Source organism: Capra hircus, chromosome 1 (assembly GCF_001704415.2).
Source record: "Capra hircus breed San Clemente chromosome 1, ASM170441v1, whole genome shotgun sequence".
In the NCBI taxonomy this organism is placed as follows: Eukaryota; Metazoa; Chordata; class Mammalia; order Artiodactyla; family Bovidae; genus Capra; species Capra hircus.
The window spans coordinates 130,690,512-130,715,229 of NC_030808.1; the positions used below are offsets into that span (position 1 = coordinate 130,690,512).

Consider the following 24,718-nt stretch of genomic DNA (forward strand, 5'->3'; position numbering starts at 1 on the left):
TACACAGAGTCTTCAAAATGTCCCTAATCTTAGTTTTCTACTATTCAGTTTGGTAATCCTACTTGTTTAAAAATTGAATGTGAAGGTTTTTGTATTTTTTTGGTCATTTTTAGGTTATAATTATCGTTTCCCATGAGAATAAAACTGGTCTGCCAGCCTTCCCTCTCTGTACTGTAAATACTGTGCTGTTTGGTAAATGGTCAGAGAGGTTCAGAGGTTGCGCCTCTGAGGCTTTCCTTGGAGCTCAGGTTCAACCAAAGGGGCTAAAAAATGAGGCAAAGCAGTAAGTGTCTGATTGCTAAGGACTCTGGGTGCCTAGAGTTCAGTCTTTGTGCATGTGAGCTCAGTCGCTTCACTCACGTCTGACTCTTTGTGACCCTATGAACTGTAGTCCACCTGGCTCCCACAATCCCTCCACGGGATGCTCCAGGCAAGAATACTGGAATGGGCTGCCATTTCCTCCTCCAGGGGATCTTCCCAATCCAGGGGTCAAACCTGTGTCTCCTGCATCTCCTGCCTTGCCAGCGGGTTGCAAGGCAAGTGATGAATCTGATGAATCTCTATATTTTGACTGAGGGACCCAGGCTTATTTAAGCTAAATACCATTGCTCTGGTTATAGGAAGAGGTTTAGGGGTGGATGCATGACTCAAACAGACCAGTGAGTTTTATCAGGACTTTTTTCTCCTACAGATATCAGGAAAGTTTGGCAAGTTTCCCTAGCTGAAAGATGGCCTATGCCTGGAAATAAGATCCATCACTGCTATCCTATGGGGGCAGGCTGCCTGAGAAGCACACCAACTGACAGGAAAGCAGATGTGAGATGAGGGCAGAAAAAGGCAGAGTCTTGATCCTATCCCTTGATCCAGCTGTGCCTGAAACCTACCCTGGCCTCATATCCTAGCTACACAAGACAAGGCCCTGTTTGTCTTAAAGTTGTTCAAGTCAGATGTTTTCACTTAAATAGACCCTTTACTTACATTATTCTATTAGCCTTATTATTTCTATTCTAGAGATAAGGAAACTGAGATTCTGAAAGGTTAAGCGCTTTGCTCAAGCTAACACAGCTGGAAATTGATGCGACCTGAATTAGGGGTTGGGCTGTTCTGATTCATGTTGTTCCCAAAGACTGCTGCAGCCTCAGTGAGTACGGCTAACTGAGCTGGTCAAGCCAGCCCTTGATGTCATCAGGGCACAGGCACTGGGTGTCTTGTTTTACTAGCTCCAAGGCTGACTGATGACATTAGACATCCAGGCTGGTGCACTCAGGGTCAGACAAGCTAATCTTGGTTTTTGGACCCCATGCTGCATGCCTGGCAGCTCTGGGAATCCCTTTTCATTCAGGCTTCCCAACGTTCAGAAACTACTAACTGGACTGGGGCAGACCTGGCTGACCTCCAGGCAGCCTCGCTGCTGCTGAGAAGACATGGATTCTGCAAACAGACCACCCCAGGGAGATGCGCTCAGCTTTGAGGTGCTGAGGCTCTTACCTCCACTCTCTGAAGCTTAGGAAAAAGAGCAGAAGCTGTTCAAAAGTGAGATAACAGTATCTTTAATATTTAAGTAACAAAACATGCAGGTCAATACTCAATGCATATACAATAAGACAGAGCAACAAAAAAAATTACAAACCATACTGTAACTACATGGAGGTTTTCAAACAATTCAGTGTTGATAGAGAACATGCTAATTAAAGAGCCATACCTCAGGGCCTCAGAACTGACCAGGACTCTGCCCTGGTGGGAGGGAGAATTGATTGTGCCCACGGCCTTCAACGCCAACCCTGAAGACTCTGAACAATCTCCATTTCTTACATTGCTCAGTTTTTTCTCTCCCAACCCCTACTTTTTTGGTGTGCATGCATTTGCTGATTTAATTTTTTTTTTTTTTACAGTAGGTCATTTTGGTTATCTATTTTAAAGATAGCAGTGTGTACAAGTCAATCTCAAACTCCCAGTCTATCCCTCCCTCAACCCTGCCCTTCTGGTAACCATGAATTCTTTCTCTAAGCCTGAGTCTGTTTTTGTTTTGTAAATAAGTTCATTTGTATCATTTTTTAAGATTTCACATACAAGTGATATCATATGATATTTGTCTTTCTCTGACTTACTTCACTTAGTATGATCATCTCTAGGTCCATCCTGATTTTATTTGTCCATTCTTTATCCCATCTTAGAGTTTCATGAGTACTGATTTGGTCTTTAAACACTGCTGTCTCAGTGAGAGGGCTTCTCCAGTGGCTCAGTGGTAAAGAATCTGCCTGCAATGCAGGAGACCCGGGTTTGATCCCTGGGTTGGGAAGGTTCCCTGGAAGAGGGAATGGCAACCCACTCCAGTATTCTTGCCTGGAGAATCCCATGGACAGAGGAGTCTGGGGAGGTTTCAGTTCATGGGATTGCAAAGAGTCAGACACGCCTGAAGCAACTGAGCACATGTGCATGCATGTCTCAGTGAGCAGGGTCTCTGGGTTGACTCTTTGGGTTCTTGGTGAACATGATTCCTCTCTGTTTAATGGGCCATGGTCTGGACTTCCCCTGAACACAGTCTTTCAATCCTGAAGACGCCTATGAATATTCCTTGTTTCCTTGGAAGCCACTTTCACCTGCACTATTGGCCTGAAGGCTTCCTCCCCCACCCCCTCAAATAATAACCCACTGGTCAGATTCCCTTAGAGGCAGTGCCGTTGCCTGACTAGGTAGTTTTGAGAGAGTACCCTTACCACAGTTCCCTGGGGGGGCCTGTTCTGGCTCTGGTGCTGGGACGGGATGCTGGTGGCCTGGAGGAAGGAGGTTAGGCTTTTGGCAGCAGTGACACAAATGCAGGGAAGGTGGGTCGCTGCAGAGAGTTCTTGAACATCTAATGGTCCAACCAGTGGAGGTGAATTCAGGGAACAGCAAGTGCGTGCTACCCTCAACTCTCAGCGGCCTGTAGGCTTGTGAGTGTGGCCGCATGTCACTGGGAAGCATTATATTCAGGCTCATCACATTTCAAAATAGAACTAGTTTCAACTCACTTCCTAGGACCTGCTGTGTCCCATTATTTGGTTTTTACATGGATTACACTGATTCTATCATCCATAACCAGAGTCCAGGAGACCTCAAAGGGAAAGAAATAGGATCAGTGAGCATTTCATGAAATTCAGACTTCAATGTGATTTTACCAAGTACAATACAGACAACATCAAAGCAATTATTTTTTCGTTTTCTTCTATTCATGTGCAGGGGTGAGGCTAATTCACAGAGACAGTGTATCATTTCACTAATACATTATTTATTCTAACTATATTTAGCATACCAAATATATTTAGATTACAAAAAAATAAAAAGGAAAAAGAAAAAATCCTTTTCTTGTTCCTCCAGAGACTTTCTGGCCTGTGACAGAAAGAGGACATGCAGCGGGGAGTCCAGCAGATGTTAGCAGAGGTGGAAATGTTGGTTTCCTCCAAGTGAAATCACTTTGGCCCAAGTAATGTTAAAGATCACAGTGTAAGAAAACTCAGATAATGAACTGCAGATATGATAAATATTTCCCCCTCTCCCTATCTCTTCTTCAATCAATGTTTATTAGTAGCCAAGTGAGGGCTAGGGGTGGGAGGGGAGGCAAAAATGAAATAGTAGAAAATGATATCTTTTGATTGACTCATTTTTTCCTTTCAGAATTGTTCTGGGGGATGAGCTGGGAAATAGATCATCAATGGGCTGTCAGCTAGAAGGAGGACAGACATTTTGCCTAAGTGATCTAAGTGATTGAGAGGAATTCAAACCATATTCTATCAACAGATTAAAAAGCTTATGTCAAAAAAAAGATAAGAGGACCGGCAGATGTGGGCTCTAGCCTCTAATGCCATATGATAACTCAGCTGTTTTGTGATGGAACAGTTAGAGACAGAGGCATGTAGCCAAGACCATCTGGCCTCACCACAGGGAAAAACAAGGCTTTCTAACTTCCAACTGTGAGTCAAAAGCTATGGGAAATCAAGGTAGAATTCCTTGTTTTGGGGTGAGATCTCAAGGGGTTTCTTCTGCCCCTGCCCGGGTAACTTGGGGGGAGGGCTACACGTAGTCATACTTGGAAGGAGGAGACTGTCCCTCATCCTCTGTGCGGGCACCCCCATCATATATCTTCTTGTTTCTGGTGTTGGACTCAAAGCCAGTGCTGGCTTTGAAACCTCCAGGCCTGTAGGCGACGTTGTGGCCTGAGGCGTGGTAAGAGACGGCTTTGTAGCTGAAAGAAAAAGAAACACTCTATGACCAACTAGAGATGTATTTGGTAGCAGGACACATTACCCATTTTCTCTAGGATGTCTGACTTTTAGCACTGAAAGTCCAGTGTCCCAGGAAACCCTTAGTCCTAGGTAAACTGAGACAGCTGCTGTTTTGGGCTTTGAGACACTGGCTTTTCAGCCTCTGCAGTGGAGCAGAATTTCTTGCTTCATATTAGAGCTGGGGGTTAGTGACCAGTGAGTTCCATCTGTTCATCAATTCAGATGAAGCTGAACCAGAAACAATGTGCAGGGGAACATGGTTATGCCAAAGAATCATAGAATTTGTAAGCTGATCAGTACGTATGAGCAATCCATCTCTGCTAATCTGCTCAGTATGTGGATGAGGTAACGAAGGCTCCGAGAAGGCAGATGACTGGCTAGAGGTCCCCGGACTGGTAAGCAGGAGAACCAGACGAAGCCAGGTCTCCCAATCCCAGTCCCAGTGTGAGAAGTACAATAGGTGTTCTCAGCAACAGTGTTACTAATGTTCTGAAACTGAAAATCTTTGTTGTAGGGGCCTGTCCTGTGCTTGGCAGGATGTTTAGCAGTATCCCTGGCCTCCACCCACCAGATTTCAGTATCACTCAACCCTCCACTCCAGAGCTGTAACAATCGAGAGTCTTTAGATGTTGCCAAATATCTCCTGGGGACCAGGGCAGGGGTAGGGGGTGGGGAGAGGTGGGGAGATGGGTACAATTTCTCCCAGCTGAGAATCATCGGCTTATGGAGTACTGGAGTTGGGCGACAGCCTAGAGGGCTGTTTTGTTCTTCCTTCAATAGCATCACTTCTAAATCTGCTCAGGCTGACATATTCCTGTTCTATTCTTTAGGCTTCCTCATAAAAGATAAGGTTCATGATCCTTTTGTCAACAGCATTCTTCTGTATACATACGCTGATCGTTCTGGCTGCAAATGATATGTTAAAATGGGCTTGGATCAAATGTCTGATTACATTGGGATGGGGAGACTCACTTGGTTTCCTCGGGGGCCAGACCCCGGCAAGCGATGCACATCAGCACACCCCCAATCAGCGTGAGGCCTCCAGCGACCCACCCGACGAACAGAGCTGCACCAAAGGTGTACCTGGGTGGGGAGACAGTGGCTATGAATGTGGCTGACTCAACTGCCCAGACTCTACCCTGTGAACCTGGCCATGCTCATCCTCTCCATCCCCACTTTCGGATTCCACCTACTCCAGCCTGCCCCTGAACACACAGTCCTTTGGGTCACAGTCAACTGAATCAGGTGCTCTGAGATCAGAATTGGAACTGAAGCTACTCAGCAAAACAGTTGTGAGATTCTTATGCCCCTAACATCACTCAGGCATAGAATTCACTGTGAGTCTCTAATTTCAAACACCTCAGGAAAATTCTACTTCTTTCCTATTGGCAGAGGGAAGTGTCTTGAAGGTTTGGTAAGAGAAATTTGAGGGATATGAGACCAGTCTCAAGTTATTATTTCAGAAGGAATTTTGGTCTCTTGAGTTCTTCTGTGGACCAAGAAGCTTTCATCATCTCTAACTCAAGTAACCCTGGTAACCATCCATGCCAGTAGGAGCATGGATGCTGTTTTTTGAAAGACCTAGTGTGAAGAGACCATTCATTTCTTCATTCATTTTACTTACTTGGTCAACAAGTATTTATTGATCTCCTACTGTGTGCCTCCTACTGCCTGGCACTGGAACGGAGGGATGAACAAGATAGATACCGACCATACCCTCATGGTGCTTCTGTTCCAGCCCATACTAAATTCTAACCTGTGGAGGTCTGACTGTAAAACTGGTGACCTTCCCCTTTGTCAATTATATCCAAACAGGATTATCTGAGAACAAAAATCTCTGAAGTTACCTGTCCAAGAGACATGGGCAGGTTCTAAGGAGATAATGTAAGAGAGCAATGGTGGGCATTAGCCCTGGATCCCCGGTAGTGGGTGACTTTTCCAGGCAGGGGCACTGACACTAGGCATCCAGACACTGTAGACAAGGTGGGCTTTTCTAACTAGGGTGACCAACCATCCTGATTTGCCCGTAACAGAGAAGGTTCCTAGGATCTGGGCCTATCAGGGCTAAAACTGGGTAAGTCCCAGGAAAACAGTGACAGACTTTACTTTCCTGGGCTCCAAAATCACTGTGGACAGTGACTGCAGCCATGAAATTAAAAGATGCTTCCTCCTTGGAAGAAAAGCTATGATAAACCTAGACAGTGTATAAAAAGCAGAGATCTGTTGCTTTTTATAGCCTCTTGCATATAGCCTTGACTATATGGACCTCGCTGACAAAGGTCCATATAAAAGGCAGAGACCTCTTGCTTTTATAACCTCTTGCATATAGCCTTGACTATATGGACCTCACTGACAAAGGTCCATATAGTCAAGGCTATGGTTTTTCCAGTAGTCATGTACGGATGTGAGAGTTGGACCATAAAGAAGGCTGAGTGCCTAAGAATTAATGCTTTTGAATTGTGCTGGAGAAGACTCTTGAGGGTCCTTTGGGAAGCAAGGAGATCAAACCAGTCAATCCTAAAGGAAATCAACCCTGAATGTTCATTGGAAGGACTGATGCTGAAGCTGAAGTTCCAATACTTCGGCCACCTGATGCAAAGAGCTGATTGGTTGGAAAAGACCCTGATGCTGGGAAAGATTGAAGGCAGGAGAAGTGGGTGACAGAGGATGAGCTTATTGGGTGGCATCACTGACTTAATGGACTTGAGTTTGAGCAAGCTCTGGGAGATGGTGAAGGACAGGGAAGCCTGGCAAGCTGCAGTCCATGGGGTTGCAGAGAGTCAGATATGACTTAGTGACTGAACAACAAAAACAACCACCGAGGGAAACCAGGATGAGTTGATCAGCATGCTTCTTAGTTGTCCTTGTAGTCAAGAGACCCTGGGAGGACTGTAAAGGAGGATGAGGGCACCTTATGGGGATCATATCTTTCCCATTCTCAGAACAATGCAGGAACACACATGGTGAATGGAGTTCCAGGGAGCCAGAGTAATGGATTTATCACATGCTCACACTCATCTGTCTTCCATGATGGTGTTGCTGGAGAAGTACCAAGCGTATCCACTCCAGAGATGATGGGTCACTTAGGTATAATATTTACATGACTCTCCTAGAAAAAGATCTTTCTCCTTCAGGAATTTGCTGCTGCTTCTTGCTATGAAATACATTCCTTTGAAGTGGCTAAATGAATACAGGTGTTGGAATTCCTCTTGCATCTTTGAAAAGTTCTACTCTGCTTGCAACACCAAATTACAGTGAGGTTTCATCTCCCTCTGTTAGGCTGTGACCCCCATGAGAACGAGGACTTTGTTGTTATTCCAAGAACTCAGAATGATTCCTGGCCCACAGCAGGTGTTTGATACATTTGTAGAATGAATGAGTTAATGAATGAGAGAAAGAGCAGCCATACAAGGAAGAAACATCACTTTTTCACCTATATTACACCTCACTCATTTCTATTCTAGCTTTCCCCTGTCCCTAGCTGGGTTCCTGTCACTGACTGGAGATGTGGGGTGATGCTCATTTACATGCTTGGGTTAACAGTGCCTGTTTCATTGCCACCACAATGGGGCCTGTGTATGAGTGTTAGATAAATACTGTGAACTGTCGCTATATTTCAATGGAAATGTCAGATCAGCCTCAAGTCATATCACCAAGGATATTTCACTGAAATGAAGTTTATGAATTTACAGATCATTGTTGATTTATGATATGGCATGGTTGCCTCTGATAAATTTTTGCTATTTCAGGCGCTGACAGTCACATTAGGCATATGTGCTTAATCGGATTTTTACGACAATGTTCACTGAGAAATACTGAGTCTGGATTAGGGAGGTTACCTGGTCTGAACGGTCTGCACCATCCCCCCCATGCTGGTGTACATGCTGGCTGTGGACATCCAGAAGTTAGTAACCAGCATGTTGGCAAACACAGACACTCCAGCAATCGCACAGAGACCTGCAAGCAAAGAAGAAGAAAACTCTGGAGTCAGCTTTAAAGGGATCACATTGTTTGTGAGACAGTGTATGCTTACATGAGTTTAGATGGGCGGGTTGCAGAATACTCCATTCCTATACCAGAATGGTCAATTCAAGCACTGATTACTGAATTCTCACTATGAGTTGGACTGTCTCTTATCTCTACTTGTGGAAGGATGGGTGTGTGTGCAGAAAGAGATTTTCCATCTCAGGACAAGGGGTCAATAGTACAAATATTAATATTTGGGATCTGGTCCTCTGACAATGTCAAGGGCTCTTCCCTTATAATCATTTTTTAAAGTCTCAACAGAATAATGCCTTTAGGGATAGAGTCACGTGGCTACCTTAGAGTTGAGAATCTCCTATAATGAGGCGAGGCTGGCAGCAAGAAGGACCTTAGCACTCGTGGTAATTCTGTAGAGTGTAATTGAGACTTAATTTCAGATCTTGAAGCCCAGTGTGTAAAGCTTTTACCCATGTTCAGACTATGCCCAGCAGGGAGAAGCTGTGTTTTCTCTGCCAGAATGATTTTGCTTTGACATTCCCGGATGTGCATCTGAGAGAGGGATCCCCAGGCTCCTTGTTTACCTGCGATGATGAACATGATCCCGGAGGTGAGTGTCATTTTGGCTTTGGCGGAGTCATCCATGTTGCCAATACGGATGCACTTTAGGGCAAAGACGGCCACCAGGAGGCCAATGACGCTCAGGACGATGCCCACGATCATCAGGGCTCGCACGGCCTGCAGCATGGCTGTGGGACAAGGGACAGAACACAGTAGACAGATAAGACCACCTCAGCCAGATTGATCAGGCTCTGGTTTAATACAACAGAGAAACTACAGCCAACCAATACCAAACTTCTGAGAGGCAGAAAGTCCAGAAACTGTGAACCTTGTCATTGTTAGGAGATACAGAATTGTGGAAAGTGCAAAACCATCACTTAAACTCCCCTGATTGATGAAAAACATGCATGCAGATGTCTATAGAGAAAACTATGGACTATTGGAGCTGGGAGGGTCAAGGGAATTTAGCTATTAAGAATATTAATTACTAATATTTCATCTCCTCATTTTAAAACCTGATAATCTGTGTTCCAAGAAGGGGAAATGGCTTGACTAAGGTGACATTAAATATTATCGATAGAAAAAAATTATTGATAGAGCTTATAGTAAAACTGGGTTGCTTTATCTTCCAGTTCAAACATCTTTCTTCTCTAGTCTTTTCACAGGGGCTCAGTGCTTCATACAGTTGTGTCCACTTCCAGAAAACTCAATTTAATTTATAGCCTATAATGAAGCAAAGTCACCAGATGATATACCAAGGGCACTGTATCATTGCCTCTTCCCAAAGGGACTATTAAGGTCATGGTGAGCTGTATTTGGTGCCTATATAAAAAGATGATTATATCAATCTCAGGTCTTTCAGCACAACCACAGTTTATCAGCAGTTCCCTTTCCAGGAATCAGTGGAAGTTCTTTGTCCTCTGGGGACTCTCTTGCAGTGACCTCCCCTCCAGACACTTCTAAAGTGGTTTCTAGTGCCTCTTTAAAGTGCAGTGAGTCTTAGCAACAGGTTTTTACTGAATGAACCCCGCCTCCCATGACTAGACATAGGGATGACAATAATTAACAGGTCTCTGCCCTCAAGGAGCTTATGCCAAAGTGGGGAAAGATGGTCATCAAACATGTTCACTACAAGCATAATGAACTTTATAAAAGGAAGACAAATGAGTTCTTGTGTCTTCTAGAGGGAGAGGCCACTAGGGTGGGTAATTCTGGTAGAACAGAACTGAAGAACCACATGAAGCAAAGCAGAGAGCTCTGTCCTATCCAAGTGGTCATAGCCAATTGCTACTTTTAATTGAACGCTATTAGAGACTTTTCAGACATTAAAAAACTGAATCCATATTTTAAAAACCCTACAATGTAGGTAATATTATTTAAAGAAATCGAAACTCAGAGGTTAAATAACCTGCCCAGACACACATATCAAAGGAAAAGCAGAGCTGGGGGGCAAACCTGGAGCTGTCTCAAAATAGTTATTTTCCCATCACAGTACGTTGCTCTGAGGTACTTTATCCTGGAAAAACAGGCAGAGTTCTGGCTGCCAGCAAGGTACAGGGTTCTGTAAACTTCTAATAGAATGTATCCTTCAAACTTGGAGACTCGGCCATAAAATGTCATCCTCTGAAATGGATGCTAAGAGTATATAAAGGAATATTCTCCAAAAGTCATCTCAGGGAATTACCTGCCCCAGGAGAGTATTTATAAATGTGACTCTCAAGACCAGGAAGCCCTGGGAGAAATTCTTTCCAATCTCTTTGCAAAGATTTCCATCTCAAATATGGCCAATATCCATGGACCTGCTTGCTTATTCACTCTAAGATGTGTATCATGAAGCAATTTGTCATGATGGGAGAATTGGCAATCAATGAAAGATACTGAAAAGAGGAGAGGTACATCATGCAGAATTCATTAAAGAGCCTTCTGCTGTGTCTGAGGAATGGAGCCCTGGGAACTTTCTCACCAGGTAGGGAGACGATGGAAACCAGATTCTCTAGTTCTATGCCATTGACCTCCATTCCCTTGATTCTTCTCCCTAAGAAAACTCATGATTTTAACTTGGCTTCCTTGCTGGGAAGAGATTTCTATAGGGATCCATCATCAATCTTGGTCCTGTTAACAACTATATTCCCAGGGTAAATGTGTTGGTTTACAGTGTGGATCAATCCTCTAGGATCTGACCATTCACTCCTGGGAGAACTGATGAACACTGGCACCTTGGGCTTGCACCTTTCTGATGCTAGTGTCATGGTGACCTCAGGAAGCTGAAAAGAACTCATGAGGGTTTAAGAATAGCCTTTGGATCTACTCCTTAAGAGGGCTCTAGCATGTTACCTCTGTTTCCCAATGCCTTGCCCAATGGCTTTGTTGGCCTCACACATACTGGGAACAAACACCCCATACATTCCCTCACTGGCAAATGCAAGCATACGTCATCTACTCATGTATTCATTTACACCTTTGTGTATTCACTCAGCATGTTGATATACTCTCATAGTCATATGTTAACAGATTCATGCACCCATCCATGAATGCATTCATTTATTCATCAAGAATTTTTTAAGCTCAAATTCTCTGCCAAGCTCTTTCCCAGGTGCTGTATGAGGAATACAATTTCATGAGAAATAATCACTGTCTTCAAGCAGTTTACAAGCTGGGAAGATTATATTTCCATTGGAAATACTGAACCTTAAATGTCTCTTCACCTTGGAAGTACCTTGGCTAAGAAATCATAATGGAACCACTTTCTGACTTTACTCATTGTGTGTTTCTAGTTTTCTTTCACACAGACACAGACACACAGACACACACACACACACACACGCAATTAAGCTTCAAAACTGTGGTTCAAGAAGGATAGTTCAGGAGAGGACATTTGTGGGGAATCCCCAGACTTCAGGAAATATCCTTAGGGCTCTTCTGTTTTTGGATGTTGCTACCAGAAAACCAGACATATGAAAGGAGGAAGAGACTTTGACTTTCCTTCTGTCTTGTCCCCATGGGCCTTTTATGAACTTCAAATATACTCAAAAGCCTATTTAAAGTTGTAATAACTGCTCTTGTTTGGATATCTTAAACCTTAAACCATTCAGAGAACAAAATCTTTTTTCCATTTTGGGAAGCACCTGGCAAGGCATCTGGTTAAAACAACCAAAACTCAATCAACCAACTAACCAACCAACTAACGAACCAGACAGTATTGACAAAGTAGAATAAGGAATGTCCTTTCCTCATTCTATGAACATAATATTTATCCTGAGCAGGGATGGTGTCGCTGAATCTCTTTCAATTGAGTGGTTCTAGTATTTAGTCTTGAAAATGTATCACATATGTGCTGTGACTGTTGCTGTGGCTGAGATATGTGGTCTACCCCAGCCTTGTTGGACTAGAAGGGATGGTGATGCTGGCTGGTGGGAGGTATTAATAAAAGCTCTGGTCTTGCCTAATGTGGACAGCAGCTGCTGCTGTGTGTGCCACAGGAGCCCTTGGGTACCGGAGCCCCAGTCAGCCTGTTTTGGCCAGCCTTTGCCTCAGGCTCTCAGATGCCCTCTTGCCTCTGCTGGGTCAGGTTAAGGTCAGAAATAAGACCTTATTTCTTTTCTGCTTGCTCTTGATTTCTGGATTTCTGATCAACACTGGTACCTGCTTTGAATCAAGTCCACCATGACTTTGAGCTCCTTTTTATATTTAGAATCTCCTTCTATGGATAGGATTAGCTTACTCCTACCACTTATATTTTGTGGAACCACTGTCAGAGCCAAAACTCTAAACCTGGATTGATGAATTAAGCTCCTTGCTTTGGAGACCCGTTGGGGAGGGGTTCTTCTGAGGGTGGGGGCTGTGATGGGGGCAGTTGCCAGAGTGAGGGACAATGTTCTTTACTACTTACTGCTAGATTCCCTATGTTTAGTAATGACCATGGAGGAACATGTTGGTGACCGGAACTTCCTTTCCATCTGGAAGACTCTACCATCCAGGATTCTAATCCTTCTTAGATACATAACCAGAGAAATGGTTCCCAAAGGAGGTACATTTCTCTTTTAGCTACTCTGTGTCTTATTTGATATTCTGAGCAAGAGGCATAGGCTTATCAGCTGATAACAGGCGAGTCAACTGGCTCTGTAGACTGATTCCCTGACTAAAGGTGTGACTATAGCATTCTTTCCAATGAACAAAGACATATTATCAGAGCTGAAGGGTGGGCAGGATTCAGAGCTGACAGAAGCAAACAGAAAAATGGGAACTGAATGTTCCTTCCCTGTTGCTATATATCTTATTCTCCCAAAGTAGCTATGAACTGACAGGCAAGGTGTTTTTGGACATGGTTCCCAATCCTGGCTGTACCTTAGCATCTCCTGGGGAAACTTTTAGATAAATATTTATGCTTTGCCCTGATCCCTAGGAACTTTCATTTAATTGTTCAGTGACATAAAGCTGCAAGGAATAATCTGGGGGCTTAATAATCAAGAGGGCTTAGGAGGAGGTGCTCAGAATGGGGAGTTGAGAGGAAAGAGTTTCTAGCAGCTGATATCATTGAGCTGGCTGGAGGGTGGGGGTGGGGCTGATGAGACAGCAAGTCACCAAGTGCCAAAGCCTGGACATGGAGTCTTTGTTGGGATGGGGAGGGGAGATGACTCATATCTTCATGCATAGCTTGGCCTTAGATTGGAGGCAGGTAGGTCTGGTAGAAGAGTCCAAAGAGGGGGATCCCAGAAGAAGGAAGTCTGAGGTCAGACCTTAGAGGAAAGGCCTTCAGAACAAGGTGGAAGGGCCTCGATTCTCCAGAGATCCTGGGGAACCCATATGGAGGTCCTATGCATCTCATGAGATCCCACAGACTTCATGATACCAAGTGAGTGTCATTAGGCAAGTCTTTTAACCTCACAGAAGCCAAGTCTCCCCAACTCTGGAGTGGGATAGAGATTTCTTGCAAAGAAATGTTGTGAAGATCAGATGCTGTTTGGTCCCAGCATAGAACTAAGTCAGGATCTGTAAGATTCAGTTTCTTCCCCTTCCCTAAAAAGAAGCTATTTTTCCATAGGGAATAAAGTAGTAGTTACCAGTGGGGACTGACGAGGGGTAATATAGGGGTAGAGGAGTGGAAGATGTAAATAGGCTACCAGGATGTAGGGTACAACACGAGGAATGTAGCCAACACTCAGTAACAACTGTAAATGGAAAGTAATCTTTAACAATTGTATAAAAATTAATTAAAAATAAGACAATTGAAAAAAGTAGTTATCTCTCTCCAGCTCTACATGACTTTGGCTTGTACTAACCGTGTACAAACCTGAATCCTTTCATTTGATAAAATACAGTTGAGGATTTGAAAAAGCCACGTGTGAGAGAGCGTGAAGGGCAGGAGTGGAAGAAGATTTGAGAAGAGGAGGAACAGAAAGGCCTGGACCAACGTAGGGAGGAGATCAGGGAAAGTGGGCTTAGGATCTGGTGGGCAATGAGCAGGCTGATGCAGCGTAGGTGGGTTCTGTCCTATTGCCTTTTCAACTCTAAGGCGGGCTCCAACTACATAACTCTGACCATGTATGTTCCCACAAAGAAATGATGCCCCACCACTGACCAGTTCATGCTAGGGTGTGATGCCCCTGCTATCAAATTAACAACCTTGGGACTTCTTTGGTGGTCCAGTGGCTAAGACTCCATGCTCCCAATGCAGGGGGCCCAGGTTCGATCCCTGGTCAGGAATTAGATATGATATATTCTGATTAGATATTGCATGTTCTACATTTGGAATTAGATACCAATTTTCAATGAAGATTGAAGATCCCAGGGGCTTCCCAGGTGGTACAAGTGGTAAAGAACTTGCCTGCCAATGCAGGAGATATAAGAGACATGGGTTCGATCCTGGGTCCAAAAGATCCCCTGGAGAAGGGAATGGCAACTCACTCCAATATTCTTGCCTGGAGAATCCTATGAACAGAGGAACCTGGGGGGTTACAGTCCATAGGTTTCCAAAGAGTCGGACACGACTGAAGTGACTTAGCCGTTTCTCTGGCATATGTGTTGCAACTAAGAGTTTGCATGCTGCAACTAAAGATCCTGCAAGCTGCAGTGAAGATTGAAGATTCCAAGTACCGCAGCTAAGACCCAGTGCAGCCAAGTAAATAAATAAACATAAAAAAAAAACCCATAGTAACAACCTCTACAACCACAAGCTGAGGAGGCGTCCTGATAATCTACATAGCTTTGAGAAACAAGAAGTCAGAGCAACAGTCTCCTTTTACACTCAAGGTACCTTTTACTCTCTTGAGCTTTGTAGATGTGTTCTCAGTTCCTTGTGGAATCTCCTTCAGATGTGCCATAATGTGTACACATCAGATATTTGTCCACATACTTAAAAAATCACGTTTGTGCTAAAACATGTCTCTTTTTTGAAGGAAGGGAAAGCAGCTTAACTCAAATCCAAGAGGTTCCTCCAGATCTCATTTCAATTTTACAACTAACTTATACTAGCTCTACCTTTCAGGGTCAATTTCTTCCACTGGACATTGAGGAAAGACAAGCTGGTTTCACAGCATCAGGAGCGCTAGACTTTATGTGAAATATTAGCTAGTAGTAAGAGGAAATAAATAAGATAGCTCCTTTTGAAAGGATACATAAGAGCAGTTTCATATTTTTTTCCTTATGGATTTCAGATCTTGTGACACTGTTCTCTGGGTTAAATATGGTTTCCTTAAATATCCCCATTGCTGTGTGTGTCAATATGATTGACAGGTTGATAGGAAACTCCCTAGTGCTCTGGTAGCTGTTGTTTTTGCACATTGAGGTGGTAAAAGGGAAGTTGTGTGAAAAAAATCAAGACCTTCAATGCCTGCGATGGTACTGAGAATCAGTGAAGAGCTCAGAGCACAGGGGGGAAAGGAGAAAAAAAGGACCCTAAATAAATCTTTACTTTAGATATTTAGATTCATAAAAGGCATCTGATTTTGGAGAAGAAAAAAACCTGGAAGATCAATATCCTAACTGAGAGCTTTGGGCAGTGTAGACATGACAGTAATGATTTAGTGATGCCAAGAGCCAGATCTTGTAGAGACTTTTCACAAGATCCAGTGGTTAAGACTCAGCACTTTAAATGAAAGCAGGGAGAGCTCAATCTCTGGTTGGGCAACTAAGATCTCTGGATGCCACAAGGTAAGGCCAAAAAAATAAAAAGAGCCAGATAATGGGTCACAGAGCACGTTTACACAAATGACTTCCTGTGAGGCATTCAGACCTAGAGAAAGCCAGGTCAAGAGGGGTAGGTGGCCAAGCTATGCCCTGGATCCCAATTCATCTGCTTCTAACCACAGAATCCTGCTACAGCAGCAAATTCAGTTCAAATATTTGCAAACATGTTAGAGAAAACATCACTTGACTCTGATACCATCATGGAGGCCAGAAACGAGTTTGCCAGGCTTTTGCCTCCTCTCCATCCTGTCCATTGACAGCCCTTTGCTTTTTCCTGCCATAGTCTCCAGTCTCCAGGGAGGGGAAATGGGAATTAGTATTTTTATAAGCATCTTTATACTTAATATTCTTGATTGTGCATTGTTAATGAAATTACTATCAATGGGTCAGAGTGCCAATGCACCCTCTACTCTTATGTGCTCAAGCCTAGACCAATCCTTTCAACCATAAGGAAGCCCCTTCTAGTTGCAATGAGTGTAGGCAGGGAAAAGACACAACTTGGAAGTCTTTCAGTGTGTGTTCATAGCCCACTTCTGTCATCCTCTATCTGTGGGAACTTGGGCATGTTACCTTGCCATGCTCTCTGAGCCATAGTTTTTACTTTGGTAAAAATGAAGCTAATACATATTTCCTTGTATTACTGTGAAGATTAAACTGGAGTTTCTGTGCAGTCCAATAAACCACAGCTGTTTTTATTTCTGGGCACTGTCTTTGGAGAATTGCACGCTACATCGGTTGTTTGGAATCCAGTGCAGAGAATCCTGGGCTATAAAGTATACAGCACTGGGAATATACAGGTAAACAGTCCTGGTACCACCGCCATTTACCTCATTCACCTCTCTGTAGGTAGAGTACAGCTAGATGAATGGAATTAAGTTATTCTATGGCTGTCACTTCCAACTAAATGTGATACAGTTTTATCAGATAAATGAGAAGTGAGATTTTTGCAAGTAAAGAGCAAAGAAGAATTGAATAATTGGTAGTGGTGATTGTGATGATTAAAGCACACCTTTATAGCACTTAAAGGCTTACTTGTCTGCAGGAGGATAATATTCCTCCCTGAGTTCCAGGTCAAAATTAAGCTCTCTGCAACCTTCCATTTTTACCTCCAGGCATTCCTCCCAGCTCCTCTGCTTCAGGTATCTCTTCCCAAGGCCTTTTGTCATGCTCAAGAATATGTTTTCAGCAACTGTTTCTGGTGGCTGCATCCTCTCTAGGAGCTGGGTCCTTGCTGGTTCATTTTAATCCTTTCAACCCCCTTGGGAGCCCCATAAGTATCCACAAGCCATCCTCTGGCCTCCTCTGGCTTCTTCTTTGCCTTATGATCCTGCCTGTAGCTTTTGAGTCTTTCCCCTAGTCTTTTCCTCTTAATAATCCTCCCACTCTTCCCTTACCTCAGTCAGTCAGCCACATCTTAAGTCATCAAACAAATAATTGTATTTCAAGATGCCAATTTGCATTGCACTCCTGCTGCATTGAGGACTGGCTACTCTTAAATCCACACTCTTCTCCATGGCCACACATGATTAGTGATTTAAAGTATCTCTTTTTCCACAAACTCAGTCCCAGGAAATGGCTATTGTGGCTTTTGGAGGGATGCAGTTCTGATACAGACAGGCAGGGCAGGGGTTCCCTCTGTGAAGGAAGAAGCATGGGCTGGGGGCAGCAGGCTGGTAAGAGATGGGTCATGGAAGGAAGATGAGCAACGCTGGAGGTGTGTGTCAGGCTGTCACAACCTAGTTAAGCTGAGTGAGGGACCGTGGAAGGTGTTTGGGCCTTGAAATATCCAGGAAGAGGAGAGCAGAGAACTGGAAGCTGGTGACTGAAGGATACTGCCTGACCTTCTGCCATCGTCAAAAGAGCAAACATTCTAAGGAATAAAGGATAGAAACTGGAATGCGAGAGGTTAAGAGTGAGGAGGGAGGGATGGGAGAAAAACCTTGTTTTTAGTTTGATTGTCAGTGAGCTAGGGAGAGAGAGAACTTGACAACATTCTGAATCAGGAAGGTTTTCCAGGAAAAGATGATATAAGCGTAAGTGAGGAGGAAAGATGAAAGAGGCGAGAAGGGGAGGGGCTGATCAGCAGGGTGGCCACACAAGAGGGTGCAGGGCCCTCAGAGCCTGGTGGAGAGGCTGGTCTTGGACAGGTGGGAGGGAGGGAATCTTGTTCTGCAGAGTAGACTGTTGATGGGCGATGAAGAGAGATTCTGAGAGACTTAGGGATGATGGGATCCCTCAGTAGAACAGGAAAAACAATGAGGGTGGTAGCAATGAGATCTGACCATGTTGGAGAGTGGGGCTATTTGGGATCCTCATGTGTGGAAAGATACAGAATGAGCCAGAGATTGATAATGTGTGATGGGGTCCTGGGAAGAGGTAATTGAGCTGAAGTCATGGAATGTCATGCCTTAATTTTGAATACAAGGTCATTCTTACTCTTTTATTTAATAGTTAAAATTGGGTGTAGCTAGAAACTCAACTAGAGAAGGCAATGGCAACCCACTCCAGTACCCTTGCCTGGAAAATCTCATGGATGGAGGAGCCTGGTAGCTGCAGTTCATGGGGTCGCTAAGAGTTGGACACGACTGAACGACTTCACTTTCATTTTTGCACTTCAGGCCTTGGAGAAGGACATGGCAACCCACTCTAGTGTTCTTGCCTTAAGAATCCCAGGGACAGGGGAGCCTGGTGGGCTGCTGTCTATGGGGTCACACAGAGTCAGACATGACTGAAGCGACTTAGCAGCAGCAGCAACTCAACAATCCATGGTCTTGCATCTCCTTTCTGACCTTTGCCCTGTAGCATCAGCAACTCTCTGGGGCTTCCTTCCCTCCAGCCAGCCTCCCTTACTGCTTTAAGCAGATCTCAGTCAGTGATCAGTCTGTTTCACAATACAAGTGGCTTCTAAAGATGGAATAAACACCCCAGTTCTACTGTGACCCCCACTTTCTATTTCTTTCTGCAAATGGAGATAATTGAGTTGCTTTTCACAATTCAATTTCAAGGGCTTCACAGGCCTTGCAGTTTCCTGCAAATTTATCCCCATCTACCTGTCCACGAGGTATTTGTTTCAGAGAGGCAAAACCTAGCCCTGTTTTCCTTTCTTCAACAAACTCACATCAGGGCCACTCCTTGGGGCCACTGATTAGTCTAACCTTTTATTTCCTTCTTTGATTTTTTTCTTTAAATCAAGTAGAGGTCCCATAATATCTAGAATGCAAAGTTCCTATGATTCCTATTTGAACTAAGTTATCTATTGAAACGAGGATTTAGCTGATATCATTTCCAGGGGTGAAAGGATGTCATTTATAATTATATTTATATTCTGAGACCATTATAATTATTATAGTTCTGTAATTATATTTTGACATGCATTGTTTTTTAAGAGTGCACACCAGAATCTCTCCACACAAATGCAGAGAAAGGATATTTGTAACTTAAAGGCGATATATACTTTCTGGCACTGACTGAGACTCTGACTTCTCAAAGGAAAAATTAACCAAATTGGTAATGAAATTATATTAACTTCTGATAAACTTTTTCAATGATAAAATATTCACCATCCCACCTAGCCCTAGGTATGTGCAGGCAAGAGCAAGTCACACGCACATACCTGCACACAAGTGCTTTTCTCCTTGAGAAATATTGTCTCTTCTAGCATCAGGAGCCTGCCCTCACCATAGCCCCCTTGTTCTCATGACCTGCCTCCTCACTGGCGATTCCTTTGAGTGCAAAACCTTGGATGTTCTCCCCTAGGTCTACACAGCCCTCTTTGACACGGGGCCAGCTTCTCCTCTTACACCTCTGATGGGAGCCAGTGCTGTGACAGTCCTGCCCTGCGCCCAACTCCAAGGTCCCTCCTGGCTGCGGTGAAAGCCGCAGCCGGCTCCCGGCCTCACCTGTGCCCACGCCTACCTGGCAGGCCCAGGATGGTGAGGTAGGGCCGGCACTCGGTGAAGCCTGAGCTCTGCTGCACGCAACTGCGCCAGAGCCCTTCGTACTGGAACACGGCGGTGACCGGGCTGTCGTATAGGTCCTGGGTGCTCCACATGTCCATCTCGGTGGCAACGATGCAGCCGGCCAGGCCCAGGATGGACAGCAGGAAGCCCACCACTTGGCATCTGGTGGAGGACATGGCCCGGCTCGCCGTCCTCCCGCCCAGCTGCCGCCTTTTTCCCTGCCGTGCTCCCGGGGAGCTGCTCTGATCAGATGGTTTTCCTCGGCCCTCTGTGTTTGTTCACAGTGTTTTCCTTAGATAGTTCAGTTTCACTCTTGGTTCAAGGACATTATTTTTTCATTTGTTAGAGAAGCAGCCCCAAGAGGCACTTGTCTGGGGAGCGGCACAGGCCCGGTTGGTTTGAGGGCGCGGCAGTCTGAGTGGACCCCGGCCCCAGCCCGGCTCGGGGTCTGCCCCGAGGGAAGAAGCGCAGCTAAGACTCGCGTCCTTCCACCCCCTGACCACACACACAAGCCTTCCTTGAGGCCCTGTTCATCACCGGAAACCAGTTTGACTGACCTCACTTAAAACACACGGCTCCAGAAGTCTCCTTCTTACCCAAGACATTTTCTCTTCACAACTCGTAAACCACCATTACATTGACATCTTTCCATTTTGATCTTACACAAATGGGTAGAGCAGGTATTAATTATTCCCCACCCATAGTTTTGGGGGGAGGGGGTGGTGAGTCAAGCAAGGTACAAAGAGGTTAAGGTACTTGCCCCAGTGCCTTGCACCACAGCTGCTTAATTTAAAAGAGGGCAAAGGTGGAAGTCCCATCTCAACCTCTAGTCTGGGACTCTTTCTCTGTTTCCATATAGAGTGACTGGGGCAGGCAGAGTTGTCCCCATTCTTGAGAACAGGCGGCCATATGTTACAGCTATACTCTGGGTCTGCAGGAATTGTATCTGGGATGGGAAGAAGCAGGGCGTTGTGTTCACGGACAACTCACCCTTTCACGCGCAGGAACCATATGAAGACCACGTGGCAAGCAGACACAGAAGTTCCACAAAAGGCCATGAGGAGAAAACAGGCAGGCTGGACCAGAGACCCTGACCTGGTTACTGAGAGGCCATCTGCTCCTGACCCTGTGCCTAACATGCTGTGTGCTGGGCGACTGGGGCAAATGGTTCCACTTATGTGGGTCACAGTGTTTTCATCTGTAACGTGGACAGAGTAAGCCGAAACACTTCAGAGCCCTTTCAGGTGTCATACACTGTTCTCTTCTACATTTTGCAGAACAATCTTTACTACAGTTGGTCAAAATGTCAGGAATCACCAAAACAGAGACTTGGCCAGCGATCAGAGAGTATGTTTTGTCTACATAATTTGATTTTAGAATCACATTAGAGAATTGATGGACCTGCTACTTCCTGTGGGTAGTATGTGTCTGGCGTCTGAATTCAGACACATTTTAGCGAGACGTTCTTTGAATCTGGATGTCAAGGCCCTGATACACCCACGCACACCTATACCCCAATCTCTAGTCTATACACGTTCTCCAGGAAGCAAGCCTGTGCATCTGAACGTTTCAATGTTATCTTGGGTGCACCCAGTCACCACTCCCACGGCTTTATTCCCAGCAAACACAGAAAGCAAATATGCAAGGTCTCCCCTCTGATTTGAATGGAGGCAACACTCCCCTAAACTGCACACCTTGCTTTAGGTTCTGTGATCAGGGTTTGCACGGTAAGAAGAATGCACCAGAAAACCCCAAAGAAGAGAGTATGCAAGAGTTATATGACTTAGGTGAAGTCCTGTTGGTGGCTCTGTAACTCCTGACCTGAGCTACAAGGCCAAGTTTAAAAGGTGGCGAGGGGGCAGCTAGAAGTGACCCTGGTCTCTGCTGGTTGACGGGGATCGACCAATTAGATTGGAAAATGTTGTAATAATTCAGGAATGATTCTGCCACTGTTTCTGTGGACAGCTCATTTCACTCTTATTTCAATTGAAAGTTAGGCTTTTTATTCACAAAGCTTTATAAGAGTTTGGTTTCCAGTTGTTCATTTTATGACATTTGTTTACACCCTCACCCCCATCATTGGCCACCCAAATGTAGATTGAAAATGGAAAAATTAAAAAGAAAAGGTTATAGTTACCTAGTCTCATTCATGACAGTTTTCCCTCTCATTTTCCTATGAAAATGTTTTTATGCAAAATTTCAAGACAGAATAAAAAGATATTCAGGTAACAATGAATTAAGCTTTCTTTCTTTGAAATGGTGACAGTGACTTTATATTTTTGGAAAAAAGAAAAGTTAGTTTTAAAGGATAAAGTAAAGCGCCCTCTACTTAGGCAGAATATTAAATGAGTAGAGAGGGATTCTAAGTGTACACACTTTAAAAAATATGAAATAAGTATACGTTTATGTGTGTTCAAGCTCAGTCGTGTCCAACTCTTTGTGACTCCATGGCTCCTTTGTCCATGGAATTTTCCAGCCAAGAATTCTGGAGTGGGTTGACAAGTATTAACATGCTTTAAAACATGTGGAAGATGGGATATTTCACTTCCTGGTGAGTTTTCTGTGCTCTAGAATGAGTGGACTGCTGCTTTAGCAGTCACTGCTAAAGAGTAACTGGGGGTCCACAGAGGAACATCTGGCTTCCTTGTTTATGGCAATGGGCTTTGTTAAAATATATTAAATGTATCTCTAACGATAATGACAGTTCATGGTCTGATTATAATAGTATATAATAATAATGATAACAATCCATGATATTGTGTTTAACAATAATGGGTCTGTTTCAACTTTGTTTAATCACTTTTACAATGAAGCAAAAAATTTTGCTGACTTCTTGAGGGGAATCCTCCCTATATTCAACTTTAAATATGGTGTTACCATTTCAGGTTGTACATTTTCAGGAGTTTATGTTATTTTACTGATATTGGACAAAACATTTCCCCTAACTTTTCTTTATGTTGTTATAGGAATATTAATACAACAATATCTATGCTAATTAGACAATATGGCAGTCAAATATCAATATAAAATATTATAGCTAGGAATATGGGAGGAGTTAAATTAGTATTGTTAGCAAGACAAATGATTGATATATCCATTGATTCTGTTCTTTTAAAATATTAACACACTTTATAGTCTTAACTTCTGACTCTACCTTTTGGTGCTCATAATAGAAAATTTAGAAGCAGGAAAATGTTAGCAAATCTTACTCATAATTTTAAACCTTAGACAAAATATCTGGCATACTTTCTTTTTAATCTGTTCTCTGTATATATTTTTTACATAATTAAGAGATCATACAACTTAATGTTTTTCTCTTTTCACTTAATTGCATACATATACAATTAAAGGACTTTGTAAACATTGTTTAATATATTTAATCTTAAATATTTAATCTATGAGTGTGTTAGTATTTCATTATATAGTAATGCTGGACCTCCTTGGTGGCTCAGACAGTAAAGAATCCACCTTCAATGCAGCAAATCGTAGTTTGATCCCTGGGTCGGGACGATCCCCTGGAGAAGTGAATGGCTACTCACTCCCAGTATTCTTGCCTGGAGAAATCCATTGACAGAGTAGCCTGATGGGCTACAGTCCGTGGGATCACAAAGAGGGACACAACTGGGCGACTAACACTTTCACTTTCATATAGAAGTGTAACTGTTCACCAAAACAGCATCTATTCTTAGATAATTAGACTTTAGCCCTCCCCCAGTCTTTTGTTTGTATGAAAAACAATGTTAATGATGAGCATTTTTCACATGACTCTTTTGCCAGTACTTCTGATTACTCTTTTAGGACAGATTCCTAAGAGAGGAATTAAGATGTCAAAGGGTATGAGGCTTTAAAAAAAATCTTAAAAAAAAATTTTTTTTTATGTAGAGGCAAACTTTTTTTCTATGAATTTTATTCCTAGTAAACAGCATTTGAAGCATCAACAGCATTTGAAAGATCTTGCCTCACTGAAACCCTTACCTGCTTTGCAAATTTGTTGTTATACATGATCGCATGTTTAAATTTGCACTACTTTGATTATTAATGAGTTTGAAACTAATTTTTAAACAAATATTTGTGGAGTGTTTGTTTTTCTTTTTCGTGAATTATCACTTCTTTCTCATATATTTACTGGAATTTGGCATTTTGTCTATCAACTTACATGAATTATTTGTTAAGGATCTTAATATAGTGTTATGGTTACTAAAAAAATCTTTTCACATTGAATATTTGCTTATTAATTTTTTTGTGGTTTTAGAAAAATACACTGTTTTCCATTTACATGTTCACAGTACCTGGTGCATAATAGGTGCTTAATAAAAATCTGTTAAATGATGTAGTAAAATGAGTGTTCTTTTCTATGCTTGGGAATATATTTTCCATTTAGAAATGATACTAGAATTATTTTAGAATTTTAGAAAATTTAAAAGTGTTTTGTGTATCTTTACATTTAACTAATCTGGAACCTATTTTGGTTTGTAGTCTATGATTCACTTTTTTCCCTCAAAAAAGCTAATCAATAATTTTTATAGCACTTATTAATTAACTTTCCCTTTCCTCATGCTTTGTAAAACCTCCTCTACCTATACTGAATTCACATATATGTCTTCCTAATTTTAAACTTTGCTCCATTGACCTGTGTCTATCTTTGGGACAAAGCACACTTTTAATTATCACAGCTTTAGAATTTGGTTGAATATCTGTCAGAGTTAATGCTGTACTTTTATATTAATATTATCCTTAAAAAACATTTAAAAATTAATTTCATCTGCTTCT

At 43.1% G+C, this 24,718-nt stretch overlaps 1 protein-coding gene across 2 annotated transcripts in view; it reads right to left on the reverse strand.

Moving 5' to 3' along the window:
- CLDN18 (claudin 18) overlaps window positions 1,535-24,718 on the reverse strand; it is a 28,680-nt gene continuing 5,496 nt past the window's right edge. Inside the window, exons 1-5 of one of the 2 annotated variants that reach the window (XM_005675525.3) lie at window positions 19,905-20,257; window positions 8,828-8,992; window positions 8,102-8,219; window positions 5,235-5,345; window positions 1,535-4,222 (exon numbers count right to left, since the gene is read on the reverse strand). In XM_005675525.3, coding sequence (XP_005675582.1) covers window positions 4,051-4,222; window positions 5,235-5,345; window positions 8,102-8,219; window positions 8,828-8,992; window positions 19,905-20,124 — 786 coding nt within the window. In that variant the 5' untranslated portion in view covers window positions 20,125-20,257 and the 3' untranslated portion in view covers window positions 1,535-4,050. Of the gene's footprint in view, window positions 4,223-5,234; window positions 5,346-8,101; window positions 8,220-8,827; window positions 8,993-19,904; window positions 20,258-24,718 lie in introns of those variants that run through there. The other variant, XM_005675526.3, reaches the window with a different exon arrangement.